At 37.0% G+C, this 19,294-nt stretch overlaps 3 protein-coding genes across 3 annotated transcripts; all 3 read right to left on the bottom strand.

The window, feature by feature from the left end:
• Positions 1 to 3,983: 3,983 nt before the first annotated feature.
• On the bottom strand, positions 3,984 to 4,517 carry LOC104427541. Its single transcript, XM_010040621.2, has one exon. It carries the CDS (start codon positions 4,515 to 4,517, stop codon positions 3,984 to 3,986), a length of 534 nt encoding a protein of 177 aa, XP_010038923.2.
• Positions 4,518 to 9,302: 4,785 nt separating this feature from the next.
• LOC120289848 lies at positions 9,303 to 9,836 on the bottom strand. The gene has a single exon (XM_039305224.1). It carries the CDS (start codon positions 9,834 to 9,836, stop codon positions 9,303 to 9,305), a length of 534 nt encoding a protein of 177 aa, XP_039161158.1.
• Positions 9,837 to 14,648: 4,812 nt separating this feature from the next.
• Positions 14,649 to 15,182, bottom strand: LOC120289847. Its single transcript, XM_039305223.1, has one exon. It carries the CDS (start codon positions 15,180 to 15,182, stop codon positions 14,649 to 14,651), a length of 534 nt encoding a protein of 177 aa, XP_039161157.1.
• Between the last annotated feature and the right edge of the window lie 4,112 nt (positions 15,183 to 19,294).

Here is a 19,294-nt window from a genome sequence, read left to right as displayed (position 1 = left end):
ATAAATAGAAATACGTTTGGTAAATTTTTTTTTTTTGTTTCTTTTAATTTTTAAACATTTTTATTTTATTTTTCAGTTTTTCCTTTCTTTTTTATTTTTTATTTTTCGGCCGGTCCCCGGCCTCCCGCGATCGGGCGACGGGGGGCGGCCTCGCCCGGCCATGGCGAGGCTCGCTGGCCCCCGACGAGGCTCGATGTCGCCGGCGCGAGCGAGGCCGAGCCTCGAGCTCGCCCAGCCATGGTGAGGCTCAGCCTCGACGGCCGGTCGCTGGCCATGGCCGAGGCCGGCGACCGGCCAAAGAAAAAAGAAGAAAAAAAGAAGAAGAAAAGAAGAAGAAAAGAGAAGAGAGAGAAGAGACGTTTCTTCAAAATTGTTTCGAACGAGAATCAACTTTTTTATGTTTCTTTTTTTTTGCTCCAATTTTGTTCCGGGAACAGAAAAACAAAAATCTGTTCCAGGAACAAAAATGAGAAGTGTTACCATGCAGGGCCTTAATAAAATCTATGGTTATGGTGAAATTCGAATGATGTTTGGACTTCGAAAATGATTGCAGTGGTTGGGAAACCTATGGGAGAATAGCCCACATGAAATTATTGTGATTTGACTCAAATGTCGAGTAAAAGTAAAAGTTAAAATATACGACAAGTCTGAGCTCATTACAAGAGAGTCCAACCTGAATTGAAGTGTGTTGAAGCTTCGCCCATGTTGTACGGATGGCCCTGGGTTCTTCAAGGAAAGTCCAAGAAGTTGCAGATTCGTCGAGACCGAGTGAAGTGATGAAATTGCAAACATTTGGAAGTCCGAGTTTCGATATTGGTCGAGTTAGTGCCATCTCGTGATAACTTTTGAGAATTTCTCCGTGATATCGGGTGACTATTTTATAAGGATTTGTGTGTGGTTAAACACTTCGAGTTAGTTATTAGGTGAACTTGTTTGCTGGAAAATATTGAAAATGTTTAAATGACTTGAGTATAATTGTAATTTCCGTCCTATTGGTTGATCTATAGCGGTACTTTGTGCTACTCGTCATCCTGTAAAGTAGTTCCCTTAACTACATAGATATCGTGTCCGGTGGATTTCTTTGGTCCGTTTATTATTATACTTGATCACTCATTTTTACGCAACTGTCACAAAAACAATTAAAATGCAAGCATGAATGCTTTTAGAGTACAATTTTCATACTGTACAATTTTACCAATTTGATCTAACCAATTAGATGGCTCCTAGAATATGGCGCCCTTGGGGCTTTCTTTTGATTGTATCGAAAGGCCCAATTCATTGGGATTTCCCCTTTTGGGCCAGGTTTTGCTCCTCAGCCTACGGGGTATTAGCAGCCGTTTCCAGCTATTGTTCCCCTCCCAAGGGCAGGTACAATACATTATCGTAACTTAGTACAAAAAATTCATGATAAATTGTTAAAATATTCACAATGTTAAGTAATCAAGTGTAAAATGAAAGTATAATCAAAGTAAGATATTACAAGGAGTTAATTTTAGAAATTTCCAAGCAAGCACTAATTAATTCGTTTCTTTGGAAAAAAGAAGAAGAAGAAGATAGAATCACTTTCGTTTGACAGTACAAGATTTGGAATCTGATACAATTTGTATTAAAAAAAAAAGCTGAGACTTTTACATCATATCACAAGTTTGGTGAATCAAAACACAAGATCTCACGTTATTGGTGTGACAATCTTGTACCAAATTGATTCATTTAATTCATGTTAATTTATTTTTATGTAATATAATTTTAGCAATTCATTTTCAATCCAACCTAAGCTACATTGTTAGTATTTTTCTCCTTAAAATGTTGCCTTTGAGGAATGGACAACTCCATAAATTGGCTAGCCAAAGTCAATGAGGGAACTTAGGTTTGGTTATGGATGGGGTTTGAAGCTGGCGGAAACACGACGGGTGAAGGTTTTTGCTTGTTTAGAGCCAGCTCATAACTTTTGATGCGCTATGCTTCGGTATGATTGCATTCTGGTCGCCCATTATTAGCTCTCCTTGTGAAAACTGCATCAATATTCATCAATCTGCGATTTTTTGGGATGTTACAACGTTGACAAATGTAACGGACTGAGGACCCTGCATCACATGTCAACTCATACACAAATTAGCAGGATCATGATGATCGTTAGCCTTTTTTTTTTTTTTGGTGGTAAAAAAACATGTGATTGTCAAGCTTTATGAGAAATGATTGAGTAGAATATAAATTCGAGGGAGCACTACTGACAAGAAAATCATCAATATCTTCTTGCTTTGCAAGGTCTGCACAATTCCCTCCATTTACGGACTCTACAAAATGTAAACGGGTATAAAGCCACATATATCAAAAAGCAGAATGGCTAGTGACGTCGGCCATAGATGACTTTGATTCTTCAGAGAGGAGAGGGACTGAGGGATGTTTTCTTGAACTTTGCTATTTTGATTAAGTGAATTCATAGCACACTGAAACTCATTTTTTAGGGTTTTCTTTTCGAAGCCCATTGTGACCCATGTTACAAATTTCATATGGCTTTAGGGAACCCTTTGGGTTTGTGAAATATTTTGACATCCCTAATTGCATATGATGCTGTCTTATAAGTTAATAATAGAAAGTCACAAACCAATACATCCGTGCTATCTTTACCCTAAATTAATTTTAGTATAAGTTATTGGAGAAAATATGAGGATTCAAGAACACAACGATTCAAAGATAAATTTCCCAGGAGAAGAATGTTCTTCATTGAAAGCCATAATACATGCCATTATTCTACAATACATAATGCTATTTATATTAAGAAGACAACTAGATTTCCTATTCTATATTCTGAAAATCTAATCTGACAGATTGACCGAAATCAAATCATATGTACCACTCTAATCTAATATTTTGATAGCAGAATCAAATCATACTCTAATCTAATATTCTGATGGCATAATCAAATCATAATCTAATCTAATTTTCCGATGGTTTACCATTAATATTATCAATCTTATCAGTTATTATCTCTAACTAGCATACCCGCATCATATTTACTCAAGATTAAATTTTCATATTACACGAAATCCTAAATTCATACATGCCATCACAAATCCACCAAAATCTTGGGGCAAAATGGCTTTTGCCAAAGGAGAAGCGTACTTGATACTTTTTCTGGTCATTCTTTAGGCAGTGAATAGCTGTTTTATAAAAATAAAAACTAAAATAAACGAACCAAATTTGATACTATTCTTTGCTAGGATATTATGATCATACTGTGATTTAAGATTTCTTTGGAAAAGAGTTGGAATCATTGCATCAAACGAGTAATCTTTGTTTGTTTGTACCAAATTAGAGAGAAGCCGCAAAAATGGCTGCTTTTTCTCTATTTCCTAACTGGTTGGACAATTGCATAGAAATGTTGCTAAATAGAAATATTCTTGTAGCAATTGCATCTACTAAGCATTCAACGAGAAGATCATTGTTACAGAAATATAATCCGCCAAATAAGAGAGAAGCTGCAAAAATGGCTGCTTTTGCTCTATTTTCTAACTGGTTAGACACCACCACAGAAATGTTGCTAAATAGAAATATTCTTGTAGCAATTGCATGTACTAAGCATTCAACAAGAAGATCATTGTTACAGAAATATAATCCACCAAATTAGAGAGAAGCTGCAAAACTGGTTGCTTTTGCTCTATTTACGAATTGGTTGGACACCACCACAAATATGTTGCTAAATAGAAATATTCTTGTAGCAATTGCACGTACTGCGCAAGCATTCAACGGGAAGATCATTGTTACAGAAATATAATCCACCAAATTAGAGAGAAGCTGTAAAAATGGCTGCTTTTGCTCTATTTTCTAATTGGTTGGACACCACCACATATATGTTGCTAAATCAAAATATTATTGAAGCAATTGCACGTACTGCGCAAGCATTTGACAAGAAGATCGTTGTTACAGAAATATAATTCCCCCTCGCTGCACATTATCATAGAAATTTCAATCCATGCTCGTCGTTACCACCTTTTGGTGATGGCATCACCAATGGAAACGAGAGTTTTAACATAATTGCAACTGGTAACTAATGGTGGAATGTCCTGCTTGGAACTTCTCATGAACGCCAAGCAGGCGACGATTTCGTCGGAGGCCATCCAGACTTCATAATTTGCAGACATTGCGTCCAATCCAAGTTCGCGACTTGCAGTTGAGAACTGCATGGCCGCAGTTTCGAAGTGAGCCTTACAAGTCTTGAGCACCGGCTTCCATGAAGATGTCGTGTTTGGGTCCACAAGCATTTGGTCCAATAACTCCTGCCTCTTGGTAGTGTTCTCTGCCGCTATTTGCAAAGCGATTTCACCGAGAGAAAGATGTGAGGTCGCTTTTGCAGCCCGTGGGTCAGGGTTTAGAGCGGCGACGCATTCTGGGTTAACTTTGGTTGCCCTGCAAAGCTCGCGTACCAGCACGGATTCTGCACTGGCTGAAGATGCGGAGAAGAAGACAGCAAGGCAAAACACGAGCGATATCATTAGTTTCTGGCTCGGTGAATCCATTGAAGAAGGCGGTGCGCGGTGAGGGAATTTGGTTAGTGATTTTCTGGTGTATTTTTTCTGGGTTCATGTGAAGGAAAGGGCTGGGTTTATATGGGAGGAAACCCTAACGAGAAGCACACGTACGTTTGGACAGAGAAGGGTTAAGAAGGAGACTAGTTTGATGGCGGTTGAAAGACGATGCAAGGAAGTCGGCGAGTGAAAAAAGGTGGTGCGGGCAATTCCGTGAACAAAAAAACGACCGGCAACCGTCTGCAACCTATCTTGTAATCTAGAAGGGATTTGGCCCTTTATTCGAACTAATTGTTCACGTATATATTTCTATTTTTGGAGATCTTTTCTACAGAACGAAAATAGCCTGGCTAATTCGGACATATGTACAAACGATTTCTTCAATTGTCGATTCTCTGTTCGTCTTCTCACGAGCCTAAATCAACATTTTTAGGTCTTGTTCGTTTAAAGACTTCACCTGGTAACTACTTATTCGTTTGAAGACATCGCCTGGTAACTAACTCTACCCTTTTTGTTGGGAAAACAAAAAGATCAAACAATAGAATAGATGAACAAAGAAATATATTGATTGGAGGCTGGATTTATGTGGTTAAGTCAATGTGATATATTCCATGGGAAATCCGGTAGAATATTCCGCTATAAATCAAGTGGTATAAAAAAATATTACAATTATACTTGAGTTATTTAAACACTTCTTGTGTTTCCTAATCCTCAATCACACATAATATCTCACACATTGCTCGATCCTCACAATTTCTCTCGAACTAATCTCTCAATACACACACTCACCCCACACACGCACACAAAATCCTTCCCACAAGATTTGATCAACTTCAACGCTTTTGGATTGCTTTAAGGTACGTAAGCCTATTGAGATATGAAATCTTTTTTGATATTATTTTTTGAATATGAAATCTTTTTGATATCTTTTTGAATTTCATATTATCATACCAAGTGTAGATGAGTTGGCATTCCACGATTCTTGCTCAATCAAAGATTGTATTTTTATTTCTCTTTATAAGCGTGTACAATCTGTAAATTAAGTGATATGAAAAATCATTCACAAATTGTGAGCTTTTCACGAGCCCTAATCGCTGCTGCGATTTCTTTGTATTCAGTTCCAAGTCCTCGAAGTGCATGAATGACTAAATCATCATAAGAGATAGGAGTGTCAATGATTGCTAATTCATTGGCAAGGGCTTTAAGTTCCTGCAAAAATTCTGAAACAGAACGTGAGTTTCGGCGAGCGGTAGAGATTTGATAGAAATACAATTTTTGACGGAGCAAGGATCATGGAATGCCAACTCATCTACAATTGGTATGCGAATATGAAATTCAAAAAGATATCAAAAAGATTTCATATTTAAAAGTTATATCAAAAAATATTTCATATCTTAACAAACCCTACCTTACTTACATTGGGAAAACATTCTATGATATTTTGAAGTTAACAAATCATCTATTTCTCATTATTATTCAATAAATGCAGATTTTTATTTTTATTTTTATTTTGAGTGATGTAAATAGCTGAGTAAAGTCTTGATCGCTAATGTACTCGCTTAGTTCAAAAGTCGATTTCTAGGGGAAGCTTGGATAAATTCACTAAATTGCTGATAAAGGCAGCTCCTTTTATCAACTGTGATGAATACATTTATCATTTGCTTACCCTAATTGGATATGAAGTTCTAGAAAGAAGAACAACGCAAATGCTATAACTTTTGTATGACCCTATTATGAGTACCATAACTATTTTTTTCACTTATTTAAGTACCGTATTGGAGTAAAATCGATCATATGAGTGTAATTTCCTGTAGATCATCCTATATCGATTTTTTTTTATTTATTAATCTCCCATCCGACACGGAATTTTTTTATTTATTGTTTTGAATTTATTGTTTTGAATTTTTTTATTTTATTTTATTTTTGTTTTTCCTTTTTCTATCAAGGTTGGCAAGGTTGCCCATATTGGGTGAGGGTTGCCTCGTCTTTAGCTGTGAAGGCCCTTGCTCGAATTGGGCGAGGGTTTCACAACCAGTGAAGGTCGCCGATAACCCTCACCAGCAGCCCTAAAAAAGACAAAATAAAAATAAAAATAAATAATTAAAAAGATAAAAAAAATTCCATGTTAGAATTAATGAAGCTGTATAGGATGACCGGCATTCATGTTGGATTTTTTGGCAAGGCAAATTGGTAATGATATTCAAATGATCGATTTTTCAAATTTATGGCATCTAAGAGAGCGAAAAAAAAAGAAGAAGCGTGACACTCAAGTGAGTGTTGCATAAAAGTTATAGCATTTGCACCTTGTTCTTACTTGGAAGATCTGGATATTCCTTTGACTTAATTTGTTGGTCAAAAGAATTGGAAAGCTTAGATTTTAGGCCTGGAATTTTGGAAAGAAAAATGGAGTTAAATCAAATTAATTATTACTTATTTTACTCGGTCAATCAAAGGAACCCACGATCGACACAAATAGCGACTTTATTTTCGGAAAGCTCGCTATTACCAAAAGATCCGATTTTATGAGCTATCAAATCTTCCCGTGATTGCGTTTATTAATTCCAACGACTAAGTTGGAGATTCAAGATTATATAGTAGATTTATACAAGCTTAAAAATAGATGGAAAAACAAGAAAGCTACAAATGCTGAAAGTTCCTATTGATTGTAACTGTGATTTGCGAGGTGTTTAAGTGTGTAAGTAATGCTTGTGTATTGATAGCGGTGCTTGTGTACTTGTAGTGGGATCTATCAACTTTGGTAGAAGGAACATTAGCTTTGTTGTAAGTATTGAATTTACTAGTTAATTCCAATTACGGGTGAGCATGATCCAGGTTGGGTCTGTCGAGTACTTAACCCAAGGGCCAATTCACATGGTATCGTCCTTAATTGTTGGAACTAGAGACCGACCCTATTGAGCCTATGACCAAAGACTGGACCAAACCGACCCTATCGATTCGGTTTGGTTCCAAGGTCAATTTAAGACCTACCAATTTTTTTTTTTTGTTTCATTTTTTGTATTCCTTGAAAGGAAAACATGCATTTTCAAATTATATATCCATCAATAATGCGACATTGGCCAACCGGATTATGAATATTAGTACATATCAAATGTAAATCTAAGATAATATAACAACAAAAATCATTGCGATTATTGAGCTACATTTGTGAGGGGGCCAAGAGAGGCGAGTGATTTCACCATTGAATTGCACTCGTGAGGCGAGTGAGCCAATGAAGAGAGGTGAGCGGTGAGCAAGGTGAGTGAAGAGGATTTCTTTTTCTTTTTCCAGGCTTGGTATATAAGTTACACGATAGAACCATATAAGAAATAACAAAAGTGGAGGCGCCAAGATTTAGAATAAACAAAGAAATATAAAATATAAAATATATGATATATCTTGTATAAATCATATATGTAATATATAGAGTTGCTCCGTAAGTCCTAAAATTGAGGATTAACCCATACAATGTAGAGTGCGGGTCCTAGGACCAAGGACCGGCCTAGTCCTACCGTGGTCTAGTTGGGCCACACCCTTTCAATCTTGTTGATTGCTATTACTTTGGGAGAATGAATGAATGTAGACTTAATCTAACTTAATCTAAGCTAAATCACTATAAGATTTGCTTGCAACTCCTTCTATCTCTCTACTTATTTCATTATTTATCTCGTAGAAGCATCATTAATCTGACATAATCAAATTGTTCCAACATCTATCAAAATTAACTTGAGTTGTTCCCGAAAAAAATCTAAAGTTTTGAGAATCAACTTATTCACCACCCTCTTGGTTGAATTTTCCACCTAAATAACCTAAAGACATAAAAGACATGATTGAATATGAATATATGTCTCCAAGAAAATGAGGAAATAGTGGTTCACTTCTAAATCTAATGAAAAAGTAATCTTCCGATGGTTTACCAGTAATATTATCAATCTTATCAGTTATTATCTCTAACCAGCATACCCGCATCATATTTACTTGAAAAATCATATTACACAAAATCCTAAATTCATACATACCATCACAAATCCACCAAAATCTTGGGGCAAAATGGCTTTTGCCAAAGGAGAAGCGTACTTCGATACTTTTTTTGGTCATTCTTTAGGCAGTGAATAGTTGTTTTATAAAAAATAAAAACTAAAATAAACGAACCAAATTTGATACTATTCTTTGCTAGGATATTATGATCATACTGTGATTTAAGGTTTCTTTGGAAAAGAGTTGGAATCATTACATCAAACGAGTAATCTTTGTTTGTTTGTACCAAATTAGAGAGAAGCCGCAAAAATGGCTGCTTTTTCTCTATTTCCTAACTGGTTGGACAATTCCATAGAAATGTTGCTAAATAGAAATATTCTTGTAGCAATTGCATCTACTAAGCATTCGACGAGAAGATCATTGTTACAGAAATATAATCCGCCAAATAAGAGAGAAGCTGCCAAAATGGCTGCTTTTGCTCTATTTTCTAACTGGTTAGACACCACCACAGAAATGTTGCTATATAGAAATATTCTTGTAGCAATTGCATGTACTAAGCATTCAACAAGAAAATCATTGTTACAGAAATATAATCCACCAAATTAGAGAGAAGCTGTAAAAATGGCTGCTTTTGCTCTATTTTCTAATTGGTTGGACACCACCACATATATGTTGCTAAATCAAAATATTATTGAAGCAATTGCACGTACTGCGCAAGCATTTGACAAGAAGATCGTTGTTACAGAAATATAATTCCCCCTCGCTGCACATTATCATAGAAATTTCAATCCATGCTCGTCGTTACCACCTTTTGGTGATGGCATCACCAATGGAAACGAGAGTTTTAACATAATTGCAACTGGTAACTAATGGTGGAATGTCCTGCTTGGAACTTCTCAGGAACGCCAAGCAGGCGACGATTTCGTCGGAGGCCATCCAGACTTCATAATTGGCAGACATTGCGTCCAATCCAAGTTCGCGACTTGCAGTTGAGAACTGCATGGCCGCAGTTTCGAAGTGAGCCTTACAAGTCTTGAGCACCGGCTTCCATGAAGATGTCGTGTTTGGGTCCACAAGCATTTGGTCCAATAACTCCTGCCTCTTGGTAGTGTTCTCCGCCGCTATTTGCAAAGCGATTTCACCGAGAGAAAGATGTGAAGTCGCTTTTGCAGCCCGTGGGTCAGGGTTTAGAGCGGCGACGCATTCTGGGTTAACTTTGGTTGCCCTGCAAAGCTCGCGTACCAGCACGGATTCTGCACTGGCTGAAGATGCGGAGAAGAAGACAGCAAGGCAAAACACGAGCGATATCATTAGTTTCTGGCTCGGTGAATCCATTGAAGAAGGCGGTGCGCGGCGAGGGAATTTGGTTAGTGATTTTCTGGTGTATTTTTTCTGGGTTCATGTGAAGGAAAGGGCTGGGTTTATATGGGAGGAAACCCTAACGAGAAGCACACGTACGTTTGGACAGAGAAGGGTTAAGAAGGAGATTAGTTTGATGGCGGTTGAAAGACGATGCAAGGAAGTCGGCGAGTGAAAAAAAGGTGGTGCGGGCAATTCCGTGAACAAAAAAACGACCGGCAACCGTCTGCAACCTATCTTGTAATCTAGAAGGGATTTGGCCCTTTATTCGAACTAATTGTTCACGTATATATTTCTATTTTTGGAGATCTTTTCTACAGAACGAAAGTAGCCTGGCTAATTCGGACATATGTACAAACGATTTCTTCAATTGTCGATTCTCTGTTCGTCTTCTCACGAGCCTAAATCAACAGTTTTAGGTCTTGTTCGTTTGAAGACTTCGCCTGGTAACTACTTATTCGTTTGAAGACATCGCCTGGTAACTACTTATTCGTTTGAAGACATCGCCTGGTAACTAACTCTACCCTTTTTGTTGGGAAAACAAAAGATCAAACAATAGAATAGATGAACAAAGAAATATATCGATTGGAGGCTGGATTTATGTGGTTAAGTCAATGTGATATATTCCATGGGAAATCCAGTAGAATATTCCACTATAAATCAAGTGGTATAAAAAAATATTACAATTATACTTGAGTTATTTAAACACTTCTTGTGTTTCCTAATCCTCAATCACACATAATAATTCACACATTGCTCGATCCTCACAATTTCTCTCGAACTAATCTCTCAATACACACACTCACCCCACACACGCACACAAAATCCTTCCCACAAGATTTGATCAACTTCAACGCTTTTGGATTGCTTTAAGGTATGTAAGCCCTGTTGAGATATGAAATCTTTTTTGATATTATTTTTTGAATATGAAATCTTTTTGATATCTTTTTGAATTTCATATTATCATACCAAGTGTAGATGAGTTGGCATTCCATGATTCTTGCTCAATCAAAGATTGTATTTTTATTTCTCTTTATAAGCGTGTACAATCTGTAAATTAAGTGATATGAAAAATCATTCGCAAATTGTGAGCTTTTTCACGAGCCCTAATCGCTGCTGCGATTTCTTTGTATTCAGTTCCAAGTCCTCGAAGTGCATGAATGACTAAATCATCATAAGAGATAGGAGTGTCAATGATTGCTAATTCATTGGCAAGGGCTTTAAGTTCCTGCAAAAATTCTGAAACAGAACGTGAGTTTCGGCGAGTGGTAGAGATTTGATAGAAATACAATCTTTGACGGAGCAAGGATCATGGAATGCCAACTCATCTACAATTGGTATGCGAATATGAAATTCAAAAAGATATCAAAAAGATTTCATATTCAAAAGTTATATCAAAAGAGATTTCATATCTTAACAAACCCTACCTTACTTACATTGGGAAAACATTCTATGATATTTTGAAGTTAACAAATCATCTATTTCTCATTATTATTCAATAAATGCAGATTTTTTATTTTTATTTTTATTTTGAGTGATGTAAATAGCTGAGTAAAGTCTTGATCGCTAATGTACTCGCTTAGTTCAAAAGTCGATTTCTAGGGGGAAGCTTGGATAAATTCACTAAATTGCTGATAAAGGCAGCTCCTTTTATCAACTGTGATGAATACATTTATCATTTGCTTACCCTAATTGGATATGAAGATCTAGAAAGAAGAACAACGCAAATGCTATAACTTTTGTATAACCCTATTATGAGTACCATAACTATTTTTCGCTTATTTAAGTACCGTATTGGAGTAAAATCGATCATATGAGTGTAATTTCCTGTAGATCATCCTATATCGATTTTTTTTTATTAATCTCCCATCCGACACGGAATTTTTGAATTTTTTATTTTATTTTATTTTTGTTTTTCCTTTTTCTATCAAGGTTGGCAAGGTTGCCCCTATTGGGTGAGGCTTGCCTCGTCTTTAGCTGTGAAGGCCCTTGCTCGAATTGGGCGAGGGTTTCACAACCAGCGAAGGTTGCCGATGACCCTCACCAGCAGCCCTAAAAAAGACAAAATAAAAATAATAATAAATAATTAAAAATAAATAATTAAAACGATAAAAAAATTTCCATGTTAGAATTAATGAAGCCATATAGGATGACCGGCATTCGTGTTGGATTTTTTGGCAAGGCAAATCGGTAATGATATTCAAATGATCGATTTTTCAAATTTATGGCATCTAAGAGAGCGAAAAAAAAAGAGAGCTGTGACACTCAAGTGAGTGTTGCATAAAAGTTATAGCATTTGCACTGTTCTTACTTGGAAGATCTGGATATTCCTTTGACTTAATTTGTTGGTCAAAAGAATTGGAAAGCTTAGATTCTAGGCCTGGAATTTTGGAAAGAAAAATGGAGTTAAATCAAATTAATTATTACTTATTTTACTCGGTCAATCAAAGGAACCCACGATCGACACAAATAGCGACTTTATTTTAGGAAAGCTCGCTATTACCAAAAAAGATCCGATTTTATGAGCTATCAAATCTTCCCGTGATTGCGTTTATTAATTCCAACGACTAAGTTGGAGATTCAAGGTTATATAGTAGATTTATACAAGCTTAAAAATAGATGGAAAAACAAGAAAGCTACAAATGCTGAAAGTTCCTGTTGATTGTAACGTGATCCGAGAGGTGTTTAAGTGTGTAAGTAGTGCTTGTGTATTGATAGTGGTGCTTGTGAACTTGTAGTGGGATCTATCAACTTTGGTAGAAGGAACATTAGCTTTGTTGTAAGTATTGAATTTACTAGTTAATTCCAATTACGGGTGAGCATGATCCAGGTTGGGTCTGTCGAGTGTTGAGTACTTAACCCAAGGGCCAATTCACATGGTATCAGTCCTTAATTTTGGAACTAGAGACCGACCCTATTGAGCCTATGACCAAAGACTGGACCAAACCGACCCTATCGATTCGGTTTGGTTCCAAGGTCAATTTAAGACCTACCAATTTTTTTTTTTTTGTTTCATTTTTGTATTCCTTGAAAGGAAAAACATGCATTTTCAAATTATATATCCATCAATAATGCGACATTGGCCAACCGGATTATGAATATTAGTACATATCAAATGTAAATCTAAGATAATATAACAACAAAAATCATTGCGATTATTGAGCTACATTTGTGAGGCGGGCCAAGAGAGGCGAGTGATTTCACCAATTGAATTGCACTCGTGAGGCGAGTGAGCCAATGAAGAGAGGTGAGCGGTGAGCAAGGTGAGTGAAGAGGATTTCTTTTTCTTTTTCCAGGCTTGGTATATAATTTACACGATAGAACCATATAAGAAATAACAAAAGTGGAGGCGCCAAGATTTAGAATAAACAAAGAAATATAAAATATAAAATATAAAATATATGATATATCTTGTATAAATCATATATGTAATATATAGAGTTGCTCCAGAAGTCCTAAAATTGAGGATTAACCCATACAATGTAGAGTGGGGTCCTAGGACCAAGGACCGGCCTAGTCCTACTGTGGTCTAGTTGGGCCACACCCTTTCAATCTTGTTGATTGCTATTACTTTGGGAGAATGAATGAATGTAGACTTAATCTAACTTAATCTAAGCTAAATCACTATAAGATTTGCTTGCAACTCCTTCTATCTCTCTACTTATTTCATTATTTATCTCGTAGAAGCATCATTAATCTGACATAATCAAATTGTTCCAACATCTATCAAAATTAACTTGAGTTGTTCCCGAAAAAATCTAAAGTTTTGAGAATCAACTTATTCACCACCCTCTTGGTTGAATTTTCCACCTAAATAACCTAAAGACATAAAAGACATGATTGAATATGAATATATGTCTCCAAGAAAATGAGGAAATAGTGGTTCACTTCTAAATCTAATGAAAAAAAGTAATCTTCCGATGGTTTACCAAGTAATATTATCAATCTTATCAGTTATTATCTCTAACCAGCATACCCGCATCATATTTACTTGAAAAATCATATTACACAAAATCCTAAATTCATACATACCATCACAAATCCACCAAAATCTTGGGGCAAAATGGCTTTTGCCAAAGGAGAAGCATTTCGATACTTTTTTTGGTCATTCTTTAGGCAGTGAATAGTTGTTTTATAAAAAATAAAAACTAAAATAAACGAACCAAATTTGATACTATTCTTTGCTAGGATATTATGATCATACTGTGATTTAAGGTTTCTTTGAAAAGAGTTGGAATCATTACATCAAACGAGTAATCTTTGTTTGTTTGTACCAAATTAGAGAGAAGCCGCAAAAATGGCTGCTTTTTCTCTATTTCCTAACTGGTTGGACAATTCCATAGAAATGTTGCTAAATAGAAATATTCTTGTAGCAATTGCATCTACTAAGCATTCGACGAGAAGATCATTGTTACAGAAATATAATCCGCCAAATAAGAGAGAAGCTGCCAAAATGGCTGCTTTTGCTCTATTTTCTAACTGGTTAGACACCACCACAGAAATGTTGCTATATAGAAATATTCTTGTAGCAATTGCATGTACTAAGCATTCAACAAGAAAATCATTGTTACAGAAATATAATCCACCAAATTAGAGAGAAGCTGTAAAAATGGCTGCTTTTGCTCTATTTTCTAATTGGTTGGACACCACCACATATATGTTGCTAAATCAAAATTTTATTGCAGCAATTGCACGTACAGCGCAATCATTCGACAAGAAATCGTTGTTACAGAAATATAATTCCCCCTCGCTCCACATTATCATAGAAATTTCAATCCATGCTCGTCGTTACCACCTATTGGTGATGGCATCACCAATGGAAACGAGAGTTTTAACATAATTGCAACTGGTAACTAATGGTGGAATGTCCTGCTTGGAACTTCTCACGAACGCCAAGCAGGCGTCGATTTCGTCGGAGGCCATCCAGACATCATAATTTGCAGACATTGCGTCCAATCCAAGTTCGCGACTTGCAGTTGAGAACTGCCTGGCCGCAGTTTCGAAGTGAGCCTTACAAGTCTTGAGCACCGGCTTCCATGAAGATGTCGTGTTTGGGTCCACAAGCATTTGGTCCAATAACTCCTGCCTCTTGGTAGTGTTCTCCGCCGCTATTTGCAAAGCGATTTCACCGAGAGAAAGATGTGAAGTCGCTTTTGCAGCCCGTGGGTCAGGGTTTAGAGCGGCGACGCATTCTGGGTTAACTTTGGTTGCCCTGCAAAGCTCGCGTACCAGCACGGATTCTGCACTGGCTGAAGATGCGGAGAAGAAGACAGCAAGGCAAAACACGAGCGATATCATTAGTTTCTGGCTCGGTGAATCCATTGAAGAAGGCGGTGTGCGGCGAGGGAATTTGGTTATTGATTTTCTGGTGTATTTTTCTGGGTTCATGTGAAGGAAAGGGCTGGGTTTATATGGGAGGAAACCCTAACGAGAAGCACACGTACGTTTGGACAGAGAAGGAATAAGAAGAAGGTTAGTTTGATGGCGGTTGAAAGACGATGCAAGGAAGTCGGCGAGTGAAAAAAGGTGGTGCGGGCAATTCCATGAACAAAAAATCGACGGGCCTGAACCGTCTGCAACCTATCTTGTAATCTAGAAGGGATTTGGCCCTTTATTCGAAATAGTTGTTCACGTATATATTTCTATTTTTGGAGATCTTTTCTACAGAACGAAAGTAGCCTGGCTAATTCGGACATATGTACCAACGATTTCTTCAATTGTCGATTCTCTGTTCGTCTTCTCACGAGCCTAAATCAACATTTTTAGGTCTTGTTCGTTTGAAGACATCGCCTGGTAACTAACTCTACTCTTTTTGTTGCGAAAACAAAAAGATCAAACAATAGAATAAATGAACAAAGAAATATATCGATTGGAGGCTGGATTTATGTGGTTAAGTCAAATGCGATATATTCCATGGGAAATCCAGTAGAATATTCCACTGTAAATCAAGTGGTATAAAAAAATATTACAATTATACTTGAGTTATTTAAACACTTCTTGTGTTTCCTAATCCTCAATCACATAAATTCACACATTGCTCGATCCTCACAATTTCTCTCGAACTAATCTCTCAATACACACACTCACCCCACACACACACACAAAATCCTTCCCACAAGATTTGATCAACTTCAACGGTTTTGGACTGCTTTAAGGTATACTTCACACGTAAGCCCTGTTAAGATATGAAATCTTTTTTGATATTATTTTTTGAATATGACATCTTTTTGATATCTTTTTGAATTTCATATTATCATACCAAGTGTAGATGAGTTGGCATTCCATGATTCTTGCTCTATCAAAGATTGTATTTTTCTTTCTCTTTATAAGCGTGTACAATCTGTAAATTAAGTGATATGAAAAATCATTCACAAATTGTGAGCTTTTTCACGAGCCCTAATCGCTGCTGCGATTTCTTTGTATTCAGTTCCAAGTGTTAGAGAATCAAGATCGAAAAGCCAAGTCTGCAATATCGAGAAATCAACCACAGGAGGTGAGGTCCTCGACTATGGTAGATGTGGATCACCAGAAGGCAATCAAGAAGTAAAAGAGCTGAAGAAATTGATAACTCATGGATAACGAGTTTTATCAACGGTGGAGATCATACAAATGTCAAAGACACGGATTGCCAAGTCTCAAGATTACTGTTCTGTTATATTCAGCTGTAAAGTTTGTTAGTTGAAGTTAGTTAGTTCGTCTTTTCCAGTAGTTTGTCTTCCGTTTTCTGTCCATATATAGAGAGGTATTGTAATCGGTTCAAGGCTAAAAAGAACATAATGATTCATAGAGTTTCTGCTGTATTTTTCTATCTCTTCAAATGAATAGAAATACAGTATCGAAAACTTCTTCACAGATCATCTGCTATTGTTCTTCATCCTCATCTTCTGTATTCTTGATTTCATAAGTTCTCATGGTATCAGAGGAGGAAGATCGACGTGCATCAGAACAGAATCTATCGAGTAACCAGTTCGTGCATCAAGTCAGAAGAAGTAAACGAACACCGAAGCTCGGATCAAGGTAAACTCATACGGGCCTAGAGCTCATAAGCATTACTGTTATCATCTTCTTCAAAGAATCATAATAATGGCGATTAGAACTCCAAAATATCCTTTTCCGATACATGTGAATATCACAAACTTCGTCACAATCAAACTTGCTGAAGACAACTTCCTATTGTGGCAAGCTCAGATCCAAAGGTTTTTGAAAAGCCAAGATCTGTTTGGTTTTGTTAATGGAGATATTACTTCACCCTCTCGAATGCTGCAAATAGAGGATGAAGGTTGTGAAACCGATCTTATTAATCCGATCACACCGATCGGACTAGAACAGATCGTTGATTTCATCATGGATCTCTCGGAGCTGTTACTGAAAATATTTCGAGCCTAATAATTGGATTAGAAACATCATCCGAAGTATGGCAAACTCTTCTGAAAAGATTTACACAAAAATCAATTGCTAGAGAGTTCGAATTAAGGGGGAAACTGCAAACATGTCACAAGCATGAACAAACCCTTGCTGATTATCTCAGGGAATATAAATCCATATGTGATCAGTTGAATGCAATAGGCAAACCTGTGGATGATATAACCAAGATGTTTGGTGTCTTGGAAGGTTTAGGTCCTGAGTATGAGAACTTTCGGACTACCATATATTGTTTGAAGCCTCAGCCAGAGTATGATGAGGTTATTGCTCAATTACAAAGGTTTGAATCAAGACTCAAAAACTTTTCCAGGAGTCAGTTCAACCCGAATTTGGCGTATTTTGGACAAAGACAGTTTCAAGTTCAGTCTAAAGATATCACAAATGAAAACTACTTTTCTCAAGATTCTGGATTTGTATCGAAAGAGGAGGATCTGAGAGGTGGTCGAGTTATGGTCGTGGCGTAACCGGTAACAATAGGGGTCGTGGTTTTGAAAGATATCGAATTACGTAACAGATATCTCCCGGTAAGGAAATCAACACCCTAGACAGAGAAATGTTATCCCTACAACAAACCAAGGGTTTAGACCCTATACCACTTACTCACAAAGGTACCAAAATGTCAAGACTTATCCTTCGCAAACTCGAGTAAAAATTTGCAGAATGAAAAAGAAACAAGTAGCATTCGATTAGAGTGTCAAATATGTAAAAAGTCTCGGACATGATGCTCTTCGCCGCCGGTATCGGTTTGACAATTCTTATCAAGCGTAAGATATTCCAGCAGCCTTGACAGCAATGCATATTGAAGAGTCAACGGGCGGTGAGTGGTATCTCGACTCGGGAGCTACGGCTCACATTAGTGCTGATCCCTGGTATGCTCCATACTCTTTCTAAATATCAAGGACATGATATCTTTTGTTATGATAGGCAATGGATCATGTTTACCCGTAACTCACATTGGCAACACTCCGGCTCAAAACAAAGAACAATACATTACCTCTCGAACGATGTTCTAATTGTCCCCAGATAAAGAAGAATCTCCTTTCGTATCTAAACTCACGAGATGACTTCCCTTGTTCCTTTATCTTTGACAAAACTGGTGTTTATGTAAAGGACAACAATACCAACACAATGGTGAAGCTCGGAAGGAAAATTAGAGGTCTTTATCAAGCTAATCCACTGAGACCACGAAGCCTTCTTTACTCGGCGGCAAAAGACAGTCGGTGAAGACATATGGCATCAGCGTTTGGCTCATACAAATGCTCAAGTAGTTAAGCATCTACAAAAACAGAAGCTTATACAATTTGTTTCATCATCTCAAGTTGTTTGCAGCAGCTGTCAAATAGCCAAAAGTTCAGCTCTATCATTTCCTTTTTTCGGATTCTACATCAAGTTCTCCATTAGAAAGAATTCATTGTGACATATGGGGACCATCACCAGTCTGTTCCTTTCAAAAGTTTAGATATTATGTGATTTTTGTTGACAATTTCTCTCGATATTGCTGGCTATATCCCATGAAGTTGAAATCTGAGTTTTATGATATATTTGTTCAATTTCAGAAGTTAGTTGAACGACAAAGTATAATCATCGATTAAAATCTTCCAGAGTGATGGAGGAGGAGAGTTCGTAAGCATTAGATTTCAAAAATTTCTGAGTCACCATGGAATAAGACAAGTTCATATCATGTCCTCACACCTGCAACGAATGGGGTCTCCGAAAGAAAGCATCGACACATCGTTGAACTTGGATTAGCTATGCTCTATCACTCCAAAGTTCCACTGAAATTTTGGGTGGATGCATTTGTGACAGACTAATTACATCATCAACATTCTTCCCACACCAAAGTTGCAGATGGACACACCTTATAACAAACTTCATAATAGACAGCCAAGGTATGATCATTTAAGAGTATTTGGCTGTACATGCTATCCTTGCTTAAGACCGTATGCAAGTCATAAACTTGATCCTCGATCTCTCCCCTGTATCTTCTTGGGTTATAGCAATCAGCACAAAGG

The sequence above is a fragment of the Eucalyptus grandis genome, chromosome 11 (genome assembly GCF_016545825.1).
Source record: "Eucalyptus grandis isolate ANBG69807.140 chromosome 11, ASM1654582v1, whole genome shotgun sequence".
Lineage (NCBI taxonomy): Eukaryota > Viridiplantae > Streptophyta > Magnoliopsida > Myrtales > Myrtaceae > Eucalyptus > Eucalyptus grandis.
The sequence above is the reverse complement of the archived record's forward strand: the minus strand, read 5'-3'. Positions and strand labels throughout refer to the sequence as shown.

Excerpts from the sequence above, each read along its gene's own strand:
- LOC104427541 (XM_010040621.2), bottom strand. The coding sequence starts at position 4,517 with ATGGATTCACCGAGCCAGAAACTAATGATATCGCTCGTGTTTTGCCTT.
- LOC120289848 (XM_039305224.1), bottom strand. The coding sequence starts at position 9,836 with ATGGATTCACCGAGCCAGAAACTAATGATATCGCTCGTGTTTTGCCTT.
- LOC120289847 (XM_039305223.1), bottom strand. The coding sequence starts at position 15,182 with ATGGATTCACCGAGCCAGAAACTAATGATATCGCTCGTGTTTTGCCTT.